This window comes from Pelodiscus sinensis, chromosome 5 (genome assembly GCF_049634645.1).
Source record: "Pelodiscus sinensis isolate JC-2024 chromosome 5, ASM4963464v1, whole genome shotgun sequence".
Lineage (NCBI taxonomy): Eukaryota > Metazoa > Chordata > Testudines > Trionychidae > Pelodiscus > Pelodiscus sinensis.
In genome coordinates this window covers 25,217,588-25,242,145 of record NC_134715.1, presented here as the reverse complement: position 1 = coordinate 25,242,145, position 24,558 = coordinate 25,217,588, and the positions used below count along the sequence as shown (strand labels likewise).

The following is a 24,558-nucleotide window of genomic DNA, read 5'->3' as shown; positions in this document are numbered from 1 at the left end:
TCCCCACCAGCCCTGCACTTGTGCTGAGTCGAGTCCCCCCGCCCGCTGCAAACACCTACCTGGCCCCCGCAACAGGTCCTGTGTCGCGCTGCGCCGGAGGCAGCCCACGCGGGCGGGGCTAATCGCAAAGTCCCTGGCTCTGGACTGACCACCCCACCCCCAAGAGGTGCCGCGTGTCTTTCCTGGGCATGGCCCTCCCGTAGCGCTGCCTGCCCTCCAGCAGACACAGGGCCCGGCGGGGGGGGCTTGGCTGGGAGAGGGGAAGCCAGGCGCGCCCCCCCAGCACGCGCTTGTCCCTGTGGGATGCTGCAGCCGGGCCAGGGCGCCTGCAGCCTCCGCGTCTCCGCCCCTTCCTGGCGGGGCGGGGGAGGCCCGTTATGCGGCCCGCCCTGCCTCCCCGCAGCGGGGGGGCGCTTCTCCTCCCCCTCCAGCCCTCCCCCCTCCCGGCTTGTCCTGGCGGCCGGGCCGCCGCCGCTGGGACTGGCCGAGCGGGAGCCGGGGAGTGGCGGCCGGCGGGGACCATCGTGCGCCCGGCCCCGCGCTGCGCGACTAGCCCTGCCCGCGTGGGCTGCCGCGGGCGCCGTGCGAAGCAGGACCCGCCGCGGGGGCCAGGTAGGTGTTTGCAGGCTCGGCACAGGTGCAGCGCTGGGGGGGCGGGGTGATGCCTTCTCCGGGGCAGAGGGGTTCATCCCGGCGCGGCCCTAGGGTGCTGCGAGGGGTTTCGTTGCCTGAGCCTGTCTCTGGGTTGCCGGGGAGGGAGCAAGGTTGGCGTCGCTAGGGCAGCAATGGAGCTGGTCACACGCGCACACACACGCTGCCCGGGGTAACCCCCCCAATCTGTCCTCCCCCCCCCCCCATCCCTGCCCAGAGCAATGCTGGGTTTGCACAGCTGCTCTGGTCTCCCGTGCGTTGCAGACGGGTGCTGCTGCCAAAGGCAGGCCCAGATGATGTGCGTGGCTTCTGCCATTTCTGACTCGGGTGGGCGCCTTCGTTCAGCTTGCCTGGGACCGAATGTAAGAAGCCCCCTTCGGCTTTGCGCCTCAGTGCGAGCGGGTGGCTTATTCTTCATGTTACTGGAGGCTGCACTGAGGTTGAGGACCTCTGTCCATTGTGTCTCCCTTCCAGCGTGGAGTCGCCTTGTCCCACCAATCCGCGGCTTCTCCCCTGAGATCGCTGGCCGCATGGCATGTTGTAAAGCAGAGGCGTAGTGAGGTGGACGTCTGTCTGTTGGACGCTGTCCTGAGGTCCTGATGTTAGGTAGGACAATTCGTTAGTATTGTGCAATAGTAACTTTAGTCCTGATCCTGCAAAGTGCAGCAAATTGTTCTGGAGTCAGGATGCCATGTATACAACTCACCTTGCTGGGTTGAGACCTTAATTACAGATCCAGTGCTGTCTTTTGTCTTTGAATTCAGAGTCTTTAAGTAGCCTGAGGAGAAAATAGCAACATTAGTAAATTCCATCACTGAAAAAATGGAAAAAAATAATGGTGCAAATTATCTAAAAAGAGAAGACGTGAGGGATTGGTAAAGTTAATCTCTTTCCAAAAATCTATACCTTCATAGTCTGTAATTTAACATTAAAAATAGTGGATTAAATCCTAATACCATTTAAATTAATGAAAGTTTTGCTGTTTACTTCAATGTAGGGGGAGTAATATTTCATCCAATATATCTAAGAATAAAAACAAAAACATCAATTATACACACAGTGGCTTTATTAAAAGTCCACAACAACGCAGGTCTACGAACAGTGGTACAAATGCTGATAGCGGAGAAAGCTGGCATCGTAAACTAAAACAAAATGGCTTGATGGGGTTAATATGAAAACAAAAGGGAAAACAGAGATGGAGCAAAAACATTGTCTTATTGTAGAACATGTAAAAACGGTATATATTTTCAGGGATGTCTTTCTCACCTTTAAAATAGGTTTCCTATTTGACTAGTTCAACACAAACACCCAGTTTTTTAATAAAGCAATGGAACAATCTGCCTTTGTTCGCTATGCCAGTCCTTTCCAGGTGTGTCAACATTACAAATGAGAGGTTGATGGATAATTCTGGGAGTTACAAACTTATTGTATCTTGAAGAAGGCCAATTCTTGGCTCAAAGGACTGCACTCCAGCCCACTCTGAGTTTGAGTTGGGAGCACTTCAACTGAAGCAGGAATTCAGACAAAAATTATTTGATAGATTTCTGGATACTGCCATTCACACCCAAAGGGCTGACGTGCAGAAAGTGCCAGTTATCAGAGAGTGTGTACAGTTTCAGTGTGCCAGAAAACAATGTCAGATATGTGTGGAACGCCCATTGGTTTCGATAGCAGAAAATAGGGTAAATGTGCATTAGATCCTGATTTTGCTTCCAGTGAATGCACTGATATCTTTCACTAATTTCCGCAGGATTGGGATTGGATTTTTACTTATTACATTCATATATAAGGGCTAAGTAGAAAGAGACTTCTGCCCACAGAACCTTGCCAGGGAGAAGGGTGTAAAAAAGAGGGAACCAGAGCTCCATGATAGGTCTCTCATTTCCTAGAATTATAGGGTTGGAAGAGATCTCAGGACAGGGTGAGCCAAAAAGGGTCTGCGGGCTGAATCCAGCCCACCAAGCGGGTTGATCTGGCCCATGGCCATCCTGACGCACCCCCACCCCCAGGTCAATCAAGACCTGGGGACAGGAGAGTGCACGAAGTCTCCTCCCACCACCAGGGGCACAGGCGCCTAGAAGGAACCATCAACTGTTCAGAACAGCTGGCGGTTCTCTCTAGGCACAGAGGGCAATGCATTCCACCCACCTCCAGGCTCATCAGGGTCTATGGGTGGAGGAGCATAGAAGTGTCTTTGCCCCACCTCTTCCAGGGTGGCCCATGGCCACTTTAAAAAAATGTATGAAGTGGTTCCCCCTTCTAAAATTATAGCCCACCCCGCCTCTGGAGATCATGAGAAAAGGTCTTCTGACAGGAGTTGGGTTTCAGATAGGGTGGCCTTGGAGAGCCATGCTTCATCACGTTCCCACCTTTAGCCTAAAATGCAGTGCAATCCAGCAGACTTTTATGCTGCGTTGAGTTGGTCTCCTTCTATTGGATTGCAGGGAATCAAACAACCCTGGAGACCGCCTCTGAGAAGAGAGAGAGTGTGCTGCTTTGCTGAACTGGGATTCCTCGCAAGTGAGTAAAGAGCAGCACTGACAGACCGGCTGCAAGGAGACGGAGCAGGGTGACGATACCCACTGCATTCCATCAATGATCCATAGACACCTTCCCAGCTCCTCCTCATTGGGTCAAGGTACCCACGGAGCAGACAAGATTGTTTTGAATAATCTGTCCTTGTGGAAAGCGCTGGGAGATCTCTCGTTGCGCTGATCGGAGTCCGTGCCCTCTCTCTGTTGTTTGTTTTGAAGAAGAAGAACATTCTAATGGAATGTTCCGCCCACGCAAAAGTTAACTGTGCCAACCTGTTGACTGGTGGCAATTCTGAGAGGTGCATGCGATGACATGCTTAATAAAATGAACGCTGCTGAAAATGAAGGAATCCTTCAGGCTGCTCTTTTGTAATTAGGTAACTGTTCTGAGATGCTCATATACCACATGTGATGAGGACAGTAAAAAGGGATCAAGAAATACTTGAAAGCTTAATTCAAATGGGGTTTTGCCATTCTTAAGGACTTTTTTTTAAAATAGCTCTGACACAGTTTGGAGTAGGAACTTAATAGTTAGCGAAAGCACCTTTTACTACCCTCTTGAAATACAACCTCATTTTGGCCAATGTTTAGGCTGTGGGAAAATGCCATCTGTACATTTGCATTATTAAAAATTGTTTGTTGCTTGGTTTTAACTTTCTGAACGTTCCATTTGCCTCCCACATCATATGTTCGTGATTCATGCGGAACCAGAAATCCAGATAAGACACGGGAAAATCTGATTCTCTTCCTCTTAATATTTTTGCAAGGGGGAAAAAATACTTATTAGAATCATATGCTCCAGGGGAATGACTTGAGATTGCACAGACAAATATAGTTATGACTTTTTCCACTTCTGAGTTCCTGACATGGCAATCTCAATGCTGTTCTTCTAACGTAGGGTTTTTTGTTTTAAAGAATGAACAGGTATAAATTAGATGCACATGTACAGTAAAGCTTCATTTTGTATTTTTTAATATGTAATGTACATTTGCTGGTATCCAGGAGGATTTCTTTTTTAAGGAAGGAAATGATTGATTGATTGATTGATTGATTGATTGATTGATTCAAGTGGGGGAGAAAAGGCCCTGAAACAGGCAAATATACAAGATCTAGTTTTGCTTCTGCTTGTTCTTCAAAACCACTGTTGTTTTTTTTTCTAGTAGGTTTGTCAACATGGCGAAGGAGGATATTGTGGAGGAGGGTGAAGAGCCAGAGCTATCCATAGAGGTGGAAAATGGCACTATTCCCATGAATCATAAAACTCAGGTAATTGCATTTGTATTTGTATTCAGGCCTCTCATAGTACAGGGTTATCCAGGGCAGCTCTCCTTTCTCCAGATTCATCAACATATTGAAGGAAATTAGTTTTAAAAGGGGAACTTGTACCCCCTCGGTTTGGTTTCTTACATTCACGGATATTCTATAAATTGTTTCCTTTGTGGGTTTACCTGCCTGAAATAAGTGGTCCTGACTACTGTTTGAAATGTCAGGTGAATAAATGTAAATATTACAAATAGCCACACAATTAAGATTACTGCAGAAATTCTCTGTGGACCACAGGAAGTTTGCTTGGCAGCAGCTGCTGCCTGTTACTGTACGTTTCCAGCTGTTAAATTGCATTAACAATTGTTTTTAACCCAGGAGGTAGCTGTCGTGGACTGCAAAGGCACAGACGGAAATGTACAAACGGAAGAAACTGCTCTGTTGCACAACTGTGCGAGGCAACTTCAGGAACCGCTGACAGAATCAAAGCCTTCAAGGAAACTGAGGCGAATATTTGCTTGTCCTCCTCAAGGCCTTCTTGCCCGAACAGTAACAAATGGTATGTAAGGGACAGAAGATGCAAAATGTTTAATTCTTTGACATCAGAGTAGACATGCCAGCATTGAGTTGGCTAGATGTGGTAGCTGACAGCTTTTCTTTAAACAGCAAAGAAACACTCAGAAACTGTTCCTTTTGACCCGTCAGTCAAATCTTTAGGTGCACTGATAGAAGAGTTTTTATGTAGAACAAGGACTGACTTGAATTTCTCATCTCTTACTTTACCCCTTGCCCTGCTCCTCTTGTCTTAATAGCTGGCTTTCCTTCATATTAGAAATTGTTCTGTTCAGAAGCATGAACTCCTTGGCCAGTTTGAATGCTCTCACCCACAAGTGAACTGTAAAGAAGATTAAAAATAATTAAATTTCTGGCCAAATAAATGGCTTGTGTTGAAACCAGGTCATGAATACACTAGCGTGCAGAAGTACCTTCTTTTGTTACTTAGGTCTCAGTGTAGTGCTACATGTCAAAGAGTTTGCAAGCTAGGATCCTGGCCAAAGGCAGAATGACCCATTCAGTTAAAAAGTTGACCTGTTATGGAAGTTCACATTAAGATTAAAAACTCCTGGCTGGCCAAGCATTCAAAGTTGCCCACGTGAAGACACTCTTAGGCTAAAAGTTTTTCCGTTAAAAGCATTTGTGGAAAAGAGCGTCTAGATTGGCATGAACGCTTTTGCGCAAAAGCACTTTTTGCAGAAAAGCGTCCGTGCCAATCTAGACGTGGTTTTGCTCAAGAAAGCCCCGATCGCCATTTTCGCCATCAGGATTTTTTTGCACAAAACGGTACTCAGCTGTCTACACTGGCCCTCTTGCGTAAAAGCATTTGTGCAAGACGGCTTTTTCCCGAACAGAAGAGTCATTGTATTTGTGGAAGAACACTGACAATCTTACATTAGATCGTCAGTGTTCTTGCGCAAATTCAAAGCGGACAGTGTAGACAGCTGGCAAGTTTTTCCGCAAAAGTGGTTGCTTTTGCGGAAAAACTTGCCAGTCTAGACGCAGCCTTAAAGTATACGTGAGAGCCTTCCATCCTCTGCTCTGCCACTCTGAACTCAAAAGCTAGTATATTTGTTACCCCTCTGATTCTTCCTCCAGCAGCCTGAGACCGGCAGAAGAAACTCTGACTTTAAAATAAAGTAACTCTCCTGTTAGGGTTGTGAGAAGGTGGTGCAAGAGGGGTGGATCATCCTGGGATTTTTCCTCTGTTTGTGTCCATCTTTGTTTGCTCTCCCTAGCTGATTGCAGGACCAGAAGTATGAGCCAGGAAGAACAAGTTACCTTTAAATTATGAAATATCTGTAATTTCCCCTGATTCTCTGATGTGTCAGAGGAAACTCTCTGCTCTGCAGTCTGTTGTGCGGAGATCCCTAACAAAGGTGCATACACTGGGAATTGTTTTCATAGTGGAAGAATCCAGGGCTTATATCCACCTAGCTGCAATTTTTTTATTCTTTCAAAATGAAATTTGAGCTCTGCTCTAACAGCAATAGACCGTGCCAGAATGTACACTAAGGCTGTGTCTACACTGGGCCACTTATTCCAGAAAAGCAGCCGCTTTTCCGGAATAACTTGCCAGCTGTCTACACTGGCCGCTTGCTTTTCCTGAAAAGCAGTGACGATCTACTGTAAAATTGTCAGTGCTTTTCCAGAAAAACTATGCTGCTCCCATTTGGGCAAAAGTCCTTTTCCGGAAAACTGTTCTGGAAAAGGGCCAGTGTAGACAGCCCAAATTTCTTTTCCGCAAAAAAACCCTGATTGCGAAAATGACGATCGGGGCTTTTTTCCGGAAAAGCGCATCTATATTGGCACAGATGCTTTTCCAGAAAAAGTGCTTTTCCGGAAAAGCATCCTGCCAATGTAGACGCGCTTTTTCCGGAAATACTTATAACAGAAAACTGTTCCGTTTTAAGCATTTCCGGAAAAGGGTGCCAGTGTAGATGTAGCCTAAGAGATTGGTACATTCCTCAAATGGCAGAAGACTTCACAATACAGGCAAGCTGTGTGTTAAAAGGATTATTTAACTGCTTAAATATAAACACGTACTCAAGTGTTTCTCTGGATCTGAGACAGATGCTCCCATAGCACCTTGCAGACTCTTCATTTTCACTTTAAAATGATTTTTATGAAAAATTCTCTAGATTTTACAAAAAATACTATTCAGGTTTGATTTTCACCCTACTTTTGTATCATTCAAATATATAAAAATAACTTGTTTTATTAGGAAAATACAATTCATTGTGTGAGATCTATGTATTCCCATGATACAGTAGCCCATTAATATGCAAACCTGCCTGTTGAAGGAAAGCTATGGCTTAGTCCAAATTAGAAGATACAATAAAAAAGCAGGCAAGCACGCACACAAGCTGTGAAGTGTATGTGCATCTGAACGTACTGATGAATTGCATGCCTAGCATGTATGCATTTCAAGCTGTTAGCAGATAATGCTTTAAAGATTTTGCACCTAAAGTGGGACAGAAATGAAAATCTGTATCAGGATACATTTCAGAACAGAAGGAAGTATCCAAAAGTTATTAAAAATGAAAACAGAAAAAAAGGACAAAGTTAACGGGGTAGCCCAATTATTAAATGTAAATATTTATAGGCTAATATTTCTAAGCCTACAGCAATACATTGTTTATTCAAATGAAAAGTTTTATTTGGGGATTAAAGATATATTGATTTTTTAAACTCAGAGGTGGGATTGTATTTTGAGTTCTGCAGCAAACCACATTAATCTGCTGAATACTTTTCTCCTGTCTCTGTCCACCTAAATAAACCCCTGAAATTAACCCATAACAAGTAATACCTTTTGCACTGATTTTTTTCACCTGATCTTGTGATAATAAACTGATAAATTCCTGGAAATTAAATAAAATAAAAACTAAATGAAAGGCCCTAAGTGCATACATACACTGTTGTGACTTACTACAGAATTTAGCATCAACAAAATTAGAGCTCCAGCTCAAAGAACATCAAAGATTGTTGTAGCTAAACTGACATAAAAAGTAATTTTTTATTTCTAAAATCAAGCAAATGTAAATCTAAATTGAACTAAGCCATTCCTTAGAGGAGATTAAATTCATTTTTCCTGTCTTGTTCTAGTTGCAACAGTAATTCTTGTCTGGGCTGTGGTCTGGTCCATCACAGGCAGTGAGTGTCTTCCAGGAGGGAATGTATTTGGAATTTTGTTTCTCTTCTTTTTTGCTGTCATTGGAGGTAAAATTTTTGGGCTCATTAAAATACCAACACTGCCTCCTTTGCCTCCCCTTCTTGGTAAGTATTGTACGATATATTCTTCCTCTTTTTATTCTTGCATTGATTTGCTTAGGAACATCACAGTTCCCATACAGGCTCAATCCATGTAGTCCAGTGTCCCGCTAGACTGCAGCTGTGTTCTTTTGAAAGTAAATCGAAAGAACGTGGCTGTTTTTTCGATCGTGGTAAACCTCATTTTACGAGGAATAACACCTTTTTTCTAAAGTACTCTTTTGAAAAAAGGTACTATTGAATGCAAACTGTGCTTTTTCAAAAGAGCGTCTAGACTCCCTTTCAAAAAAGCGGCTCACTTTGTAAAAAATCTGCTTGTAGTCTAGACGCTCTTTTTCGAAAGATTCTTTTGAAAAAGCCTCTTTCGAAAGAGGCTTGTAGTTTAGACGTAACCTGAGAGAGATTGGCTTTAAGCCCTAATGTTCCAGATTTAATATCTCTTCTATAACTTTCATTCCTGCCACTGTGACTTCCCTAGGATTTGAATCTAGGATCTCTGGCACTTAAAGCAAGAACCACACCTCTAGGTCGTCGGCTAATAACGCATTTATAATAAGGATTATTACTATTGAGCTGTCTTGTGTGTATCTCATTCAGACTATGGAAATGATTGAAAAGGAAGTTTCCAGCACTTTAAAAATCTCTCTTCCCAAGCAGTCTGTTTGTTCTCCTTTCTGTCTATCTTGGCTCCAGTTTGTCATCATGATTGCTGACTGGGGCTCAGATTATTCTACCTATGACTCAACAATCCCATGTCAATGAACAACTTCAGAATTTTGTTTTAGTTTTGAATAATAATGAAACCCAGCCTGTTCCAAATTCACCATGAAGAAGAATTCCCAAAACATTCCTTTTTGTATTGATCAAAACGTTTTCTTTCTATGTTATGACTTTTTTCTTTTATATAAAATAATAGTGTGCTGTGTCCCATCCTCGCTATGCTTACCAATCCCCCTTTCTCTGGCCAATTTCATGGCCAGAGAACCTGATGACATCAACCTGTTGCGTGGCAGGACGAACTTTTTTTATAGAGAGAGAGAGAGATTTTAGAATAACAAAAAACTTCAAAACCAGATGTAGTTTCAAAATAAAAAATTGAAACGTGTCATTCTAAAAATGTAAAAATGAGATGTTGTGAAATGGGATGTTTTATTAGTGTTGTCTGATTTTTTTTCATTTTTCTAAATGTTAGTGAACTCAACCCAATAGCATGAAGTGTTTCAGTTTCGATGGAAGTGCATTTTCCATTGGAAAACATTCCATCAGTGTTTTTCTGATCAGTTCTCTTGCTACCCTGACATGAAAATGGGAATGCTTGCAGAGAATCATTAAGCAGCAGGTCAGAATCTGGCCCCCTGAGATTATGAAAATAATAAATTAGTCTGATGTATCAGTTCAGAATTTGTTCTACATGAATCTGGTTTCATAAATAGGAACAGATTCAGGTGAATAAGAAAAAGAAAGTCATCCAACGTTAACCCCTTTTTATTTCTAAGGGTAGTTTGAGCTTCTGTTTCTGACCATATTGATTCTTCTTACTTTTGTAAATTACTCCTTTGCTCAAAAGTTATGACTTAGGCATCAAATGGGTAATGCTGAAGAACAAAAACATAAGAAGGATAGCACATGCCTGTGAGATGCTTTTGATAATCTTCATACTGAAGATTCCTAGTATTTGAGGAAAATCTGGGGGGAAAAATCTAGATTTCAAGGAGGGAGAAGGGAATATGAAATATTTTTTGTTTTCACACGAAAAATGGTAGTGAAATACAAGGACTTATATTAACTCATGGACATCCTTGCCTCTTGATTTACCCCTTTTGGAAGGAATTCAGTTTAATGCAGGTGGCCCTCCCACTTCTTAATGTTAACAGTGCGGTTCTGTGGAGGATTCACCAGCAAATCAGCTACATGTGGTTATATTGCAGGGCATCTGTGTGCTATGAAGGGAGGAGGGGGGTCTCTATGCCACCCTGCATAGATTAGAGAAGAGGATTACAATGGAGATGGCTTTCAGAGGGAGCAATCAACCCTATAGTTATGCAAGCCATATAACACGGCCAAAGCAATGGGGAGAGACTATGGCCAGTGTTCCAGCCCATTGGCTTCTGTAATTGTCAGAGTGAATCACAAATTAATCATGGTGCTCCCTTTGTTTCTCTTAGAGGGCGTGGGAAGAAGAATAAATAGCACCAACCAGGTAGAAGTGTTCCAGGTCAAATAAAAGCCATAGCCAAGGCCGCAATCTGTGAGCAACATGAGCACTGTATTGACTAAAAACAAAATCTTGTTATGGTTTTGTATTTCATAAGATAAATTTTAAGCTCTGTGCCAGAATTAAATATTTGAAGGTTCAGGCGCTGAGATAGGGCATGGCAGGCCTGTGCCGAAAAATACCTATCTGTTATAATTGCAAAGCCATCTCACTGGAGGTATATATATATCCAGATTTTCAAAGGAGCTCAGATAGCACCCAATCACCACCATTTAGGCTGAGAACAGTGGACGCTGCTGGCTGTTGAGTACTTGCCAAGAGCTATGTCTGCAGTATAGACCTACAGCAGCACAGGTGTGCTGATGCAGCCCTCCTATCGACATATTTAAACCACCCCAACAAGTAACAGTGGCTGTATTGGCAGGAGATCTGTGCACACTGCCACGTAAGCTGGCAAAATTTATGTCACTCGGGGATGGTTTTTTTCATGCTTCTGAGCGATGTGCGTTTTGCCACATAAGTGGTAGTGTAGACACATCCTACTTCTGTCTACTTCACTCACATGCCTAATATGTGTCTACACTAGTACTTTTGTCATTAAAGCTTTTGTCGGTCAGAGTGTGAAAAAACTGTTGCTGACAATTTTACATTTAATATAAGACCTATTAGCCAACTTTTCACCAACTGTGCTGAATTCACCACCACTTTGAGATGGGTCAGTCAAACCACATCATTCTCAATAACTCAGCCTTGGAATGTCTTGCTCAGTTTTTAATTTGCTTCCTGTCCTCTAATTTTTCAGTTGCAATCTCTCTTGGCTTCTGTCTTTTTAGGGATGTTGCTTGCTGGTTTTCTCATCCGAAATACCCCATTCATCAGTGACATGGTCAAGATAAATACAAATTGGTCTGCAGTGCTGAGAAATATTGCCCTTTCCATTATATTGGTCCGAGCTGGGCTTGGCCTTGATCCAAAGGTACATTAGCTAATGTTTCTGGTGTAAAAACATGCAAACAACCCATTAACAGCATCAGAAGATTTGATCAGCTGTTTTCTTTAAATTAATACTATGTGAACTGTTAGAGCTCGTAAGTTTTGAATTTTATAGCCTTGTTTCCATTAGGAGTGGTTAAAAATACAGTAAGATATTATTCTTCTATCAGTGAAGGTAGAATATTCTGAATATCTATAACCTGTCAGCTAGATACATAGGATTGGTGAGCACAGTCCCTTTTGTGATTTTTTATTCCACTAAGTAAATAAATAAATTTCTCATTTATGAGCCAGACATCTCAGTTGTTATATGCCCTTTATCTTGATTTCTCAAGTAGTGTAAACTGTGCCATATGTTTAGTAAGTTTCTCTATAAAATTTATTGTCTTGCTGAGAGATCATTCAAAGGGAGAAAGAGGTAAAAAAGTTAGGGCTGTGTATTAATGCCTGTGATTAACGCAGAGCACAATTAATGCATTAATTTTTTAATGCATTAATCACAGGCATTTCACTGGTGCTGCCCCTTTGAAACACCACGGAGGCATTTCAAAGGGGCAGTGCCATGGGAGCCCAGGCTCAGCTGGAGTCCCCAGCTAACCCCAGCTTCCTGTAGCACTGCCCCTTTGAAACGCAGTGGCAGCATTTCAAAGGGGCAGCGCAACGCAGAGCCCCGGGGCCAGCAGGAGTCTTATTATTGTTTAACAGCACGATTAATCGCGATTAATTTTTTTAATTGCTTGACAGCCCTAAAAATAATCAATCCAGGAATCCAGAACCTGGAAGAGAAGAGAAACCCTTTTCTGATAAGACACTCTGGTGAAAGGAAGCCATGCAAGAAATAATTTTAAAAAAATCTGTGTGTGTTTTATGTGAGGATATAAATTGTAAAGAAGAGTCCAGTTGCCCTAGATTAAAAGACAGATGACCTCAGTCCTGGTAAATAATAAATTCCATGATATTTTTATGATCCCTCCCTTAGCCACTGCAAAACTTGATAACCTCAATGCAAATAAAGGAGGGAAGAAAAAAGGGGGCTTGTGCCTACTTTACAACTACTGTATATTCAAGCTTCCCTGTACAAGGTTGCCCTGTATCTAAGCTCGAACAGAGGTAGAGTGTAGGCCAGGCATAACTTGCACGTGTTAGCTAAGTCTACCTAAACTCAGGGATTTTTCCTAATCAAGGTAAAGGCTGCATAGGAAGTGTCCAAAATAATATATTAGATTTTTCCTGAGGAAACTCATAGTAAGTTCCAGAAAAAAATCTCAGTTTGAAACATTTCTATTGTTATTTCCTAAAATATTTGTTTTCCAATGTAGCATCCTACTCTTTTAAGAAGCGTTTAAAACACTGTGTTCGGGTTCATTTTTACACACAGTTAGGCTGTCAAGTTCCCTATTTGGGTTCTTTTCCCTCTGTGGTGTGGTCATTTTCAGACGCAAGGAGTCCAAAGCTAAGACTAGATCAAAGATGGGCTCAACCCACTAAAATCTCCTAAGTCCTAGCTTTTAAATTAGACTGTACTATATGATGCCATGTCACTGGGACTTCAGTAATAAACCATAGCAGAGCTGTAGCTGTGTTTCTCTGTATTTAATTGAGGGACTATGTTACTAATATGTAAACATGTTTATATTTCAGGCTCTGAAGAAGTTAAAGGCAGTCTGTTTAAGGCTTTCTTTCGGGCCCTGCCTCTCTGAGACATGTGCAGCTGCTGTTTTTGCCCATTTACTCATGCATTTGCCATGGCAATGGGGATTTATATTAGGGTAATTTATTCTCTTTTCTCCTCTATAAAAAATCAACATGGCTTAATACTAGCTGGTGCATCATTAATGCCAGGCAGTGGACACAGGTTCAGTACCAGTCACTTGTGTGTCTTGCTGTGGTAACATGCTGTGAAAGCTGGGCCAGGCTCTGCAGCTGGTTTTGAAGGGGAGGTATTCATAGACAAGTGAGTTCTAGCCTATGAGAACAAACAAACAAAAAGTTCTCAGGTTCACTGTTAAGATATGGAAATCCTGGGGTGCAGAATTTTCCCTTAAAGAGCCACGTGCAGAACAGTTGTTTCATTAAATTCAAGTGTTAGTATATGATCTGTCCTCTACATGTGCTACAATATCTGTGGGAGGGGTGAAACAAAAGACAGGACTATGCAGGTGCTTTTTCTCTGATTCTGTCAAGCCCCTTGTTTTAATGTCACTCATTTGGGTAGGTGACAGAAGTGGACTGTAGATTTATACAGATTTGTCTTGATATTCAGGGGGCTGTGAAAGTAAATACACAATGGGACAAATTCTGTATCTATATTGCTTAAAGATGAAAGGGCCATGGAGGATTTTCCAGCTGAGTATTTTATTTTTAAGACGGGATGAATGACATTGTTTGTGTGCAGTTTTGTCTTAGGGGCTGTCTCTCCTGCTGTTGTGGTCCCTTCTATGCTGATCCTACAAGCAGGAGGGTATGGGGTTGAAAAGGGTGTCCCGACCTTGCTAATGGCAGCTGGCAGCATTGATGACATCCTGGCCATCACCGGCTTCAACACGTGTTTGGGCATGGCCTTCTCCACAGGTGTATTAGCTAATCCATACATGGCACCACTATCAAGGGCAAATACTAAACTATGTTAAGGACTCTGTTATGACCAGTTAATGGTAAATCCATAGGGACTCCATTTATATACTGGAGACTCAGATAATAATTATGTCTGAAATTATCCATTTGCATTTATTTAGCAAAGTTTGACATGAATCAGAAATGCAGGAAAGCATTTTGGCATGTGCTGGAATCTGGGAGACTTGAATACTGCTCTAAACTTTGCCACCAAGTCGCTGGTGACCTTCAACAAGTTATTAATACTCCGTCTCCATTCTGTTTATTAATCTGAATAAGTAGATGTGGCAAGCAATTCTGCTAGCATTTTCCCCACATTCCCTCCCTGCTGCCCATAGGAAGTTAGACAGTCATTTGAGTAAATCTTCATCTTCCCAGATATTAGACAAACTGATATTTATTAGAAGGTCAAATCCATGCTTTCAACAAAAAATCAAATGAGTAGTTTTAGTAAAAACCAGTTATGTCTTGGTTGAAACAGAAAACTTACCAGCCCTTATAGCTCACTTTGTGCCCAGAAAGCCCCTCTCTGAATGCCTCAGGGAAAGAGTTTCCGAGGACAGTGTTGGAAGTGGCTAGCTCTTACTGGTGTCCCTGAGAATTCTAACAGTGGTTTGCTGCACACCGTGTTATATCTTCTACCACCCACCCTCATTTGCAGCTACTTAGAGGTAACATGTAGGATAGGTATTAGGGATGGAGTGTCTTCCTGCTCCCCAGATTGGCCTGCTGGGAAGGAGGGAGAGAAGTTTTGCCCTCCCTCTGAACCTGCCTCCCAGCACACTAACCCTAGCCCTGTCCATGTTAGAGAACCTTGCTTTTTTATGCTACACCTCCTGTCTTGTTTTCCTTTGTCAGCACTGCTTGCTCAGAAACCCTGCTGCCAGTGACTCTCTCCACTCAGACTGCACATTAAGCTCTTTCTTAGAAAGCAGAAAGGAAAATCAGTGCTGTCGTAAGCACTGTTAATTCCCACACTGATGTCCATGTTGGGGCCTGAATATCTCCTCAGTTCTGTATTTTCCCTGAGATTGAGTTTATCCCCACCGAAAAGACCAAAGTTTCAACCATACTTAGTGCAGATGAACAGGGCTTGCCGAACTGCGGCGAGCCCTGCTTGCCAGCCGCGTTGTCTGGTGATTGGCGCATGCGCAGATCGTTCTGCGCATGCGCAGATTGCCTGAACCCGGCTCTTCCGGGTTGCAATCTACTCGCCATGGGTGAGTAGATTGCATTATTTGTCAAGCCCTGCAGATGAATATCTGCAATCTTGCAGAGAGAGCATGCACTCCAGCAGGGTGGGCAGTAATTTTTAATGGGGACCCACTCCAAGATTTTGGTAAGTGGTCGAGGGCCACACTTCTGTGGCGGGGGTCTGGGATGGTAGATGGGGTGTAGAAGGGAGCTTGGGATAGAAGTCTGGGGTGCAGTAAAGGGTGTGGAGTCTGAGAGGGAGTTTGGGTGAAGGAGGGGTTTATGACCTGGGGTAGGATCTTGGGGTGCAGGGTCCAGGAAGGGTTATGGGTGCAGGAGAGGATTCTGACTGGTAGGAGGGAGTGTAGGGCCTGGGAGGGAATTGTGACCTTGGAAAAGGAGGGAAAGGGGGTGCAGAAGGTTTGTGTGGTAATGTGGGAGCAGGGGAATTGGATACAGGGGCAGGGAGAGGTATGGGTGCAGGAAAGGATTCTGGCCTGGGGGAGGGGTGTAGCAGGGGATGCAGGGTCTGGGAGGGAGTTGTGACCTGGAGGAGGTGGGGAGAGGGGACACAGAGGGTTTGGGTGGTGGCTTGGGGCAGGTAGTTGGGGGGAGGGGGAAGAGGGGAAGAAGAGTCAGAGGAACGCTCTGGCTGCTGGCTGAAAGGCTCTTACCTAGGTGGCTCCCAGCCAGCAGCTCTGCAGGAACCTGAGACAGGCTCCCTGCCTGTGTGCTGGGCAGGCTGCTTCCACATGGCTCTGCTCCAGCACGAGAAAGGGGCAAGTGAAAAGGCTTCATTCACTGCACCTGCCATCAACAACATTTCTCATCTCCTATTGGTCAGAAACTGGCCAATGGGAGCTGAAGGATTTTGCTAGGGGGTGGGGAAAGTGTGCAAAGCTTGTCTTTTTCCCTTCCCAGACTGCATAGCAATTAGCAGCCTGCTGTTGAAAGCGGCTGCAGCTTCTCTGTAGTAAGGGTGCCTGTGAGGTGGCCACAGACTGGATTTGGCAACTTGGCAGGCCAGATCTGGCCCGCTAGCCGCCTCTTGCCCTTGCATAGCATTTGGGTCCTGGAATTCTTGTTCCTTTGCTCCACTCTGTGCAAAAGAACAGAAGCTCTCACCTTATAGTTTAAAACTGCAATATTACCATGAATCTGAGGGTCAGGCCAGTCCTTATTTCTTGGTCAACATTTGGGTCACTTCTTTCTGTGTTTTTTCTTGCAGGAGGGATGGTGATCTGTGGGTAATACGAGAAGGGTACCGTGTAAAAACTTGTGTCTAAACTCCCTTTTACTATTCATGAATAGGTTCCACGCTTTACAATATCCTCCGAGGGGTGCTGGAAGTTGCAGTTGGCATAGCAGCTGGTGGGCTTCTAGGAGTTTTTATTCAATATTTCCCAAGTAATGATCAGGTAAAAAAAAATGAAAAACACTTTTCTGAAAAGATTTCACCTGATGTAAACATAGTTCTCTTGCTACGAGTGGAGACTTGTTAGCAGGAGAATGAGACAATCCATTTCCTAACTCAGAGTGAGTGTAGATATGACTTCATAGAGAATGGTATGTGTCTAGCACCTACAGTTGTGAATCCTGTGAAATTTTATTATTTGTTATAATGGATTACTTGTTTGTTTTCACGTTAATGACATGCCGTTTCATAATGCTCCAATGTGCTGGGAGTTTAGACCCTTAGCCCCCAATTCTATTCCTGTTGAAGTCACTCGGAGTTTTCATGCTCAGCAGGAACAGAATCTGGCCCTAGTTTCAGCCAATAATGTAACCATCAATTAAATTGATGTGCTTCTCAGATGGGCATGAGAAAATTCCTGTTTCTCTGAGTTTCCTGAAATGGGTACAATATGCTGAACTAAGAGCAAAGTGATGATGGTAGTACTGAGTTTCCTGGGTTTAACTGACTTGCCTCTTTATTATTATTTTAACATTCAGAAGTATTTTTGCCTTCAATAAAAATTAAGATTACACTGTTGTAAATTACACCAGACCTTTGTAGTTGACTTGAAGATTAAGTGGACAATAATTTGTTTACAGTTTGCATAATGCCTTTGGACTAGAGGAATAGGAGTTTATAAAATAACCCAAAAGATACTGGGCAACTTCCTTGTCTCATTGAAGATTTCAGTGGGACAAAGAAGCTGCCCAGTCTCTTTGGGGATATTTGGTAAAACTCTCATTGATTCAACAGGGGCTAGGATTTCATCCTTTGTCTCTTGATTATCAGTACGAAGAAATCCATCACTGAAACAACCAATGATTAAATGCTGCTAACTCAGTGGTTCCCATTAAGTAAGATTGTTTGTATAGAACATCGTGTTCTAAATTCCTATGGCTTAAAAGCCTCTTTGCACTCAAAGATTTCTGATGGATAGTACAATGGAACTATTGAATATCTGGTATTAAAATTCCATAGGTATAGAAGCAAAAAAACAAAACACCCTCAAAGCTGACATCGTTCTTGGGAGTTATAATTCGTACATCTTGATTCAATTTCTTATTTTCTTTTAAATAAAAATTTACTTTTTAAAAATTATTTTCCCTGGTTTTAGGCATCACTCGTATGGAGGAGAGCATACTTTGTGTTGGGCCTGTCCATATTTGCTGTTTTCGGCAGCTTGTACTTTGGTTTCCCCGGATCAGGAGGACTCTGCACGTTGGTCTTGGCCTTCATTGCAGGCATGGGTTGGTCCAGTGAAAAGGTGACTGTTTAGATACCCAGACCTCATGGTCAGCTGAAGTCACTTGAAACACACAAGGTCAGACTGTGATCTCGGTTGTCCAGAAGGTGTTAACCAGAATCTCTTAAGGCAGGAGTTAGGTCACTTGGCTATAAGGCAAATGCCTATGCTCATGTGCAGGAAGCCCAAATCTACTTATTAGAACATGGTAGATGTATTTCTTAAAGACTATTTCCCTTTATTTGGAAACAATGAGTAGCCCTGTGTAGAGATGTTAAATTGCAGTTATCTGATTAGTCGATAAGGACTTCTCTGCAGAGCTGCAGCCAGGGTAGTTCAGGGAGCCGGGACAGAGTAGTCCCAGCTTGTGTTAATTCTGGAAACCACCCATGCTGCGACTCTGTATTTTTAAATGCGGTAAGAGCCTGTGGAGGTTAAAATGCAGACGAGCAGTGTCCCGGACCAGCGTAAACTGATTCGCACTGATTCCTGATTCGCACTGAGTCCAGCAGCCACTATTCACAGAAGCCAGCCCAGGCCACTGCGAACAGGGGCTGCTTGGCAGCAGCAGGCCCTGTCCGCAGGGGGACCCCTGAAGACAGGAGCTGCTGCCGGAGCAGCGTCTGCCCACAGTGAGCCTTGGCCCACTGCCATCAGAGGCTTCTTTGCAGCAGCCTCCCCTACCCCGCTATCCTCCTACACCCCGGGCAGGTGGCACCGCAGAGCTGGTGCTAGGGGAACCGGCTTTTAAGCTGGCTCCCCCCAGCACCAGCTCCTGTTTCTTCCTCCCCCCACCCCAGCTTCCTGCCTCTCATAGAGGCAGCAAGGAGGGGGGGAAGCAAGTAATCAATATTCCAGTCAACTATTCGCTAACATCTCTAGTCCTGTGACACCTCCAAGACTAACAAAAATATAGAGAGAATCATGAACTTTCATGGGCAAAACCCACTCCTTCAGATGAGCTGGAGTGGAAAAAACAAGAACCCAGAATTTATAACAGAAGGAGGAAAAATGTACCTGCCAGTAGAAGTACTGGTGCTTTGTTCCCTTTATTTGAGTCATTTTAAAAGAGTTTTGTTTTAGAAACTAGTTCTGCAGCGTGGTGCCAAATGAACATTGTTGCTTTTGCAAATAGTCAGTGTGCATGGGGTAGCAACGAAGAACTCCTTCAGCTGTAACTCTGAAATGTTTGAATGGACACAACATTAGGCATAAACGCTGATCAGCCTTAACAGTGATCACATCTGGCAGCTTTGTTCTTCAGCATCTCAGGGATATGTAGTTTGAACACAATTGTATATATGTGCATGTAGGTTTAGATGCAGTTGTACAAAACACATCCACATAGGGAAAAGATAGCTGAGATACAAGATCCCTTCTGGCTATGTAGAAGAAATTAGTCCCTGGAAATGTAAACATATAAGGAAACAGAGATTTGATAGTCCTTCTTGCAGAGGCACGATATCCTACTCATGGTACAATATGTACTGTCTTGAGTGAAACATCAAATTCCTTTCCAGTACGGAGTCTTTTCCCTGTTTCTTTACCTGCAAAACCCTTCTTTATATGAGAAAGCACATGGCAAAAGAATGGGCAGCACAGACCTGCTTCTACTCACTCTATTTAGTAAAAAGGAAGGTAATTGCTATCAATCATGAGTTGGATAAACATAGTGCAATAGAGCTTTACCAAAATAATTTTGGCAGAAAATCATAATGAGTTATGCCTGCATCTCAGCAACCCCACTGCATCACTGTTTGCTCCTTTTAAAAATATTTCTTTTGCAATAGAACACAGTCAAAAATGGACACAGAGCAACATGTCAGTCCGACTCATTTTATGTTGTGATGAAATCAAATGTTAAGGCTACAAGGTCCAATTTTTGTAAGTTTACAGATTGCACCCTTTCCTTATAGATGGCTGTGGAAGAAATTGTTGCAGTTGCATGGGACATCTTTCAGCCCTTTCTTTTTGGTTTAATTGGAGCAGAAATATCTGTTTTCTCTCTCAAGCCTGAAACTGTGGGTAAGACTACTTGGAAGACCAATAGTTTTGACTAGAGTTTTTGCTAGCTATCCTGCAGAAAGAATCGCTACAAAACAGTTTGTAGTGACTATTGGGAAATAGGTTATGGCAGAATTTCTCAAATTGGGGTCTGTCAAGCACTAGGAATCCACAAGGGCACTCCAAAGGGTCCACTAGCACTGCCAATCAACTTGTCCTCCTTGCTCCCTCAATTCCTTCCCCTCGCTCCCAGTGCCCCCTGCACACCAGAGAATAGCTGTTCAGCAGCATGCATCAGGCTCTGGGAGGGAGGGATAGGACCATAGAGGGGGGCAAGAAAGAGGCAGTGGAGAGGAGGGATGGGGTGGAGCAGGGTGGGAAGACGTAAGCTGGGGGTGGGGCATTGGGAGAAGGGGCGGAGTGGATGCAGGACCTGGGGTTGGGGAGGAAGGAGTTTGGGGGTCTGCAAAAATGTTTACATTAAAATGGGACCCCTCAGGTTGCTGAAGCTTGAGAACCACTAGGTTATGACGTAGTTACACACATTTGTTTCCTTTGTTTTACCTGCCCGAGACATGCTACAGCAAATATTCTAGTTAGCATCTTACGTGTATAGCAGGTCAGGTTTGCCAGTGCTGGGTTGTAGGACTTAAGCATCTCCTCAAGCTGTGAACAAAATCTGGGTTTTCCAGTCAATGTAACAGGATTAGTTCTCAGTAGTGTGTTACCCAAGCAAAACACTTGACTTTTGTGGGAGTTTTGCCTGAGGGAGGAGTGCCAGATTGGACCCTGTGGCTGAAACCATCGTTTGCACAAATGCACAGTCGCAAGTGGTTTTAAGTGACAATGGCTCTGTCAAGATAGCACCTTGCATTATCTACTTTGTTGTCTGAAGCAAACCCTTCACACCTAAAGATTCCCACATTACTGATTCACTAAAAATCTAGGTTGATAAAATACCTTCAAACACACAGTATTGGTTCTATTCTGGTAGCCTATACCCCATTTTTCTAATTTAAAAGAAAACTGATGCAAAGATGTTGTTAATCTGTAGTTGTAAAAGCCCTTTCTTCCTCAGATCTGTTTCAAGAAGTTGTTTTTGTCTCTGCTGTAGGGCTTTGTATCGCCACACTGGGCATTGCCTTAATAGTACGCATCACTGCTACATTCCTGATGGTGTCTTTTGCTGGCTTTAACTTCAAGGAGAAGATATTTGTCTCCTTGGCATGGATCCCCAAAGCCACTGTCCAGGTAGCGTATGACAACAGGAGGAGTGACAGGATCATAGAAGTCACCGTGCCCGATTCTCCTCTCACACCAGTTTTACACCAAACTAAATTCATCAACCTCAGTAGAATTATTCCTGATTTGAGCTGGCCTAAGTAAGAGAAGGGGTAATGGATTTCTGTGGGGGACTTCGAAGTAATCAGTTCTGTGTTTCCATATTGAAATGGGCAGGGGAGTTGCAGCACAGGATTTGGGGGATGTGCTGTGGTGTAAGCTCCAGGGCAGTACAGAGAGATTTCCTACAGGATAACTGAAGCTAAGTTTAGGACTCTGCTGCTTTTCCAACTCTTGCTTCCCTTCATCTGCCCTTTAAAAGTGAAAGGACGTAGTGGCAGCAGTTGAGCAGCAAAAAGCTATGCTAAATATGTATTTGGCTCTGAGTGTGGACTTCACTGCCGCTTTCTAGGAATCCCGGAAGCCAACTACCAAAAAAGGGAATGCCCCTCTCCTTCCATCCCCTCCCAGAGAGGTTTGGGTGTCCTGAGTAAAGCCTGACCATCTAAAAAGCCTGCTGTGGGTGTTAAAACAAACAGGTTGAGGCTGAAAAGTGTGTAAAAATTGTGTGTGTCGAATATCAGTATGGACCAAAAGAACCTGCCAGGAACCGAAATTTCAGTTCAGGTGTAATAGGCCTGTCTTGCATAGTGTGGTTCATTAGTTTGGGCTGAAGGGTTTTCCAGGCGCTGTACACAAGGGCTGCACCTGTTTAAAACCCACTCTGTGACCAGGCCCACCCACATAAGGGGGAGGGAGAGGAGGCAAAGGGGGCTTGGAGATTCTAAAGAGCCAGGGGCTCCCAGCCAACGCTGATGCTACTGCAGCTGTGGAAGTGGCTAGAGCCCCCGGCCCTTTAGAATCGCTGCTGGAGCCCCAGGCAGTGCACCCCACAGTCCCACGCCACGTGCTCTGACTGGCTTTGAGAGCTGGCGTGGGAGTGGAAGGAGGAGGGGATTGCTGCACTGTCCAGGCAGCACTGAGGACTGGCAACACCAGCTCTTCTGCCTAAGGCCCCAGCCCTCTCAGGAGCATGAAGCCATCCTCGCTGCCCACGGACCCAGTGATCCTGTCCTTCCCTGTCAGTGACAATCCACCATTGAAGTGGGCAGCTGTGATACTGAGGAGACGCTGACAGTCTCCAGGTGAAGCTTCCAGGGGCCGAGGGCAAAGCTGTCTCTTTGGAAGGCCCTGGCCTTTGGGGCCTGCAATCCCCAGAGATGTGATAACCCTGAGTGTTGCACCTTTTAAGACCTATTCCAAGACTCGTGACCTAAAATCTCCAAAACAGCTAGTGATTTTGGGTGTCCAAGTACAATTCAAGCCCCTTGAAAAGGGTTGAATCAGGCATTAAAAATGGTGACTTTGGGGTATTACTAGTCATTTTTGAAAATGTAGGCTCATCTCCTTAATTAGGCCTTCCCTCATAATGGAGTAACATGACAGCAGTATTTCTCTGGGCAGACTATTGCCAAGGGCGCACCCCACTTGAAACAGCAGCCTACAGTGGAACATAGAATGAAGGCCATTCTTTGACAAATACCTTAACCTTGTATATGGGGGCCCCAATCTTATGGTGCTGGGAGTGTTAGAAATGTAAATAGATGGCAGCCATTTGGGGTGAAAAGCAGGCATGCCCCCAGCCGTGAGAATATAGCAGGCTAACAATGGAATGGATATGCACATGTGCACCCACACGCAACTCTAAGGCTACGTCTACATTGGCATGATCTTGCGCAAATACTCTTTAACGCAAGAGTTCTTGCGTTAAAGTATTTGCGCAAGAGAGCGTCTACACTGGCATGTGCCTTTGCGCAAGAGCATCCGTGCCAGTGTAGACGCTCTCTTGCGCAAGAAAGGTCCAATGGCCATTTTAACCATAGGGCTTTCTTGCACAAGAAATTCATGTTGCCTGTCTACACTGGCCTCTTGCGCAAGAACAGTTGTGCAAGAGGGCTTATTCCTGAGTGGGAGCATCATAGTTCTTGCACAAGAAGCACTGATTTCACACATTAGAACGTCAGTGTTCTTGCGCAAGAACTCCCCGCCAGTGTAGACAGGCAGCATGTTTTTGCGCAAAAGTGGCCGCTTTGGCGCAAGATCGCGCCAGTGTAGAGATAGCCAACGTGTAGGACCAGGCCCTTCATTTCCTTCTTTAAATGCACAGAGTTAGTTGTTCCATTACACTGTGTTTTTAACAAAGCTTTTCTCTCTGTGTAGGCGGCGATAGGTTCCCTTGCCTTAGATACAGCTAGAGGGCATCAGGATGAACTGCTGGAAAAGTATGGCATGGATGTGCTGACAGTGGCGTTCTTGGCAATCCTGATCACAGCTCCAATAGGAGCGCTGGTTATTGGCCTGGCAGGGCCCAGACTTCTGCAGAAGGCTCAACTAAGCAGTGATGAAGAGGAGGAAGGTGTTCAAGGAAGAGAAGCAGAGATCTCTGGGCCTGCATAGGAAAGAAACAGTGGATAGCATACTGGTTTCACAACTGCTGCTACTAGTTACTTAGTAAATGCAATGTCTGTACTGTTCAGATGGAAATTGAAATAGGTAACAATCAGTTACTGGTCCCATTAAGACAGTAGCCTCTGTGGATATGTCTACACTACCACCCTAGTTTGAACAAGGGTGGTTAATGTAGTCATATGAACTTGCAAATGAAGCCCGGGATTTGAATTTCCTAGGCTTCATTTGCATGTTGCTGGGCGCCGCCATTTTTAAATGTCCGCTAGTGCGGCACGAACTAGGTAGTTCGGAATAGGCTTCCTATTCCGAACTACCTGTACGCCTATTCCGAACTACCTAGTTCATGCCGCGTGTAGGGCACGGAGTCTGCACTAGCAGACATTTAAAAATGGCGGCACCCGGCAACATGCAAATGAAGCCTGGGAAATTCAAATACCGGGCTTCATTTGCAAGTTCGTATGACTTCATTAACCACTCTAGTTCGAACTAGGGTGGTAGTGTAGACATACCCCGTGTTTTGCAAAATATTGTTAACTGTTGATAGAGCCTTATAAGGAAAGATGAAAAGAAATAAATGTACAGTATGTAGGCTAGATATGACTGATGGGATAGGATAATGGTCTATGGTTAATTGAAGAGTGTGGGTGTAAACATCACAGAAGAACAACTGTTCAGGGTGTATAACTGGAAGTAATGAGATGAAAATTTGAAAGAAGGAAATGTAGAGTATCAGGAATACCTGTTGCATGTTGAGATCAGAGATTGAGGAATAGGAAAGAAGAGCCCCATCCCTGGAGCCATTTAAAGAACCATGCGC

At 44.0% G+C, this 24,558-nt stretch overlaps 1 protein-coding gene across 8 annotated transcripts; it reads left to right on the top strand.

Annotated features, from left to right (window-relative positions):
* The first annotated feature begins 328 nt into the window (after positions 1 to 328).
* Positions 329 to 24,129, top strand: SLC9B2 (solute carrier family 9 member B2). 8 transcript variants are annotated; one of them, XM_075929675.1, is made up of 13 exons: positions 330 to 612; positions 3,096 to 3,171; positions 4,349 to 4,451; positions 4,827 to 5,007; positions 8,109 to 8,279; positions 11,322 to 11,464; positions 13,123 to 13,250; positions 13,877 to 14,052; positions 16,600 to 16,706; positions 17,859 to 18,008; positions 19,904 to 20,012; positions 21,106 to 21,242; positions 23,493 to 24,129. In XM_075929675.1, the coding sequence occupies exons 3-13, from the start codon at positions 4,359 to 4,361 to the stop codon at positions 23,727 to 23,729; spliced, it is 1,632 nt and encodes a 543-aa protein (XP_075785790.1). In that variant the 5' UTR covers positions 330 to 612; positions 3,096 to 3,171; positions 4,349 to 4,358; the 3' UTR covers positions 23,730 to 24,129. The 8 variants fall into 8 exon arrangements, with proteins under 8 accessions (XP_075785791.1, XP_075785790.1, XP_075785789.1 ...); XM_075929674.1 differs by having other exon boundaries at positions 332 to 612; positions 4,346 to 4,451; XM_006126888.4 differs by lacking the exon at positions 330 to 612 and adding an exon at positions 1,127 to 1,257.
* Positions 24,130 to 24,558: the final 429 nt, after the last annotated feature.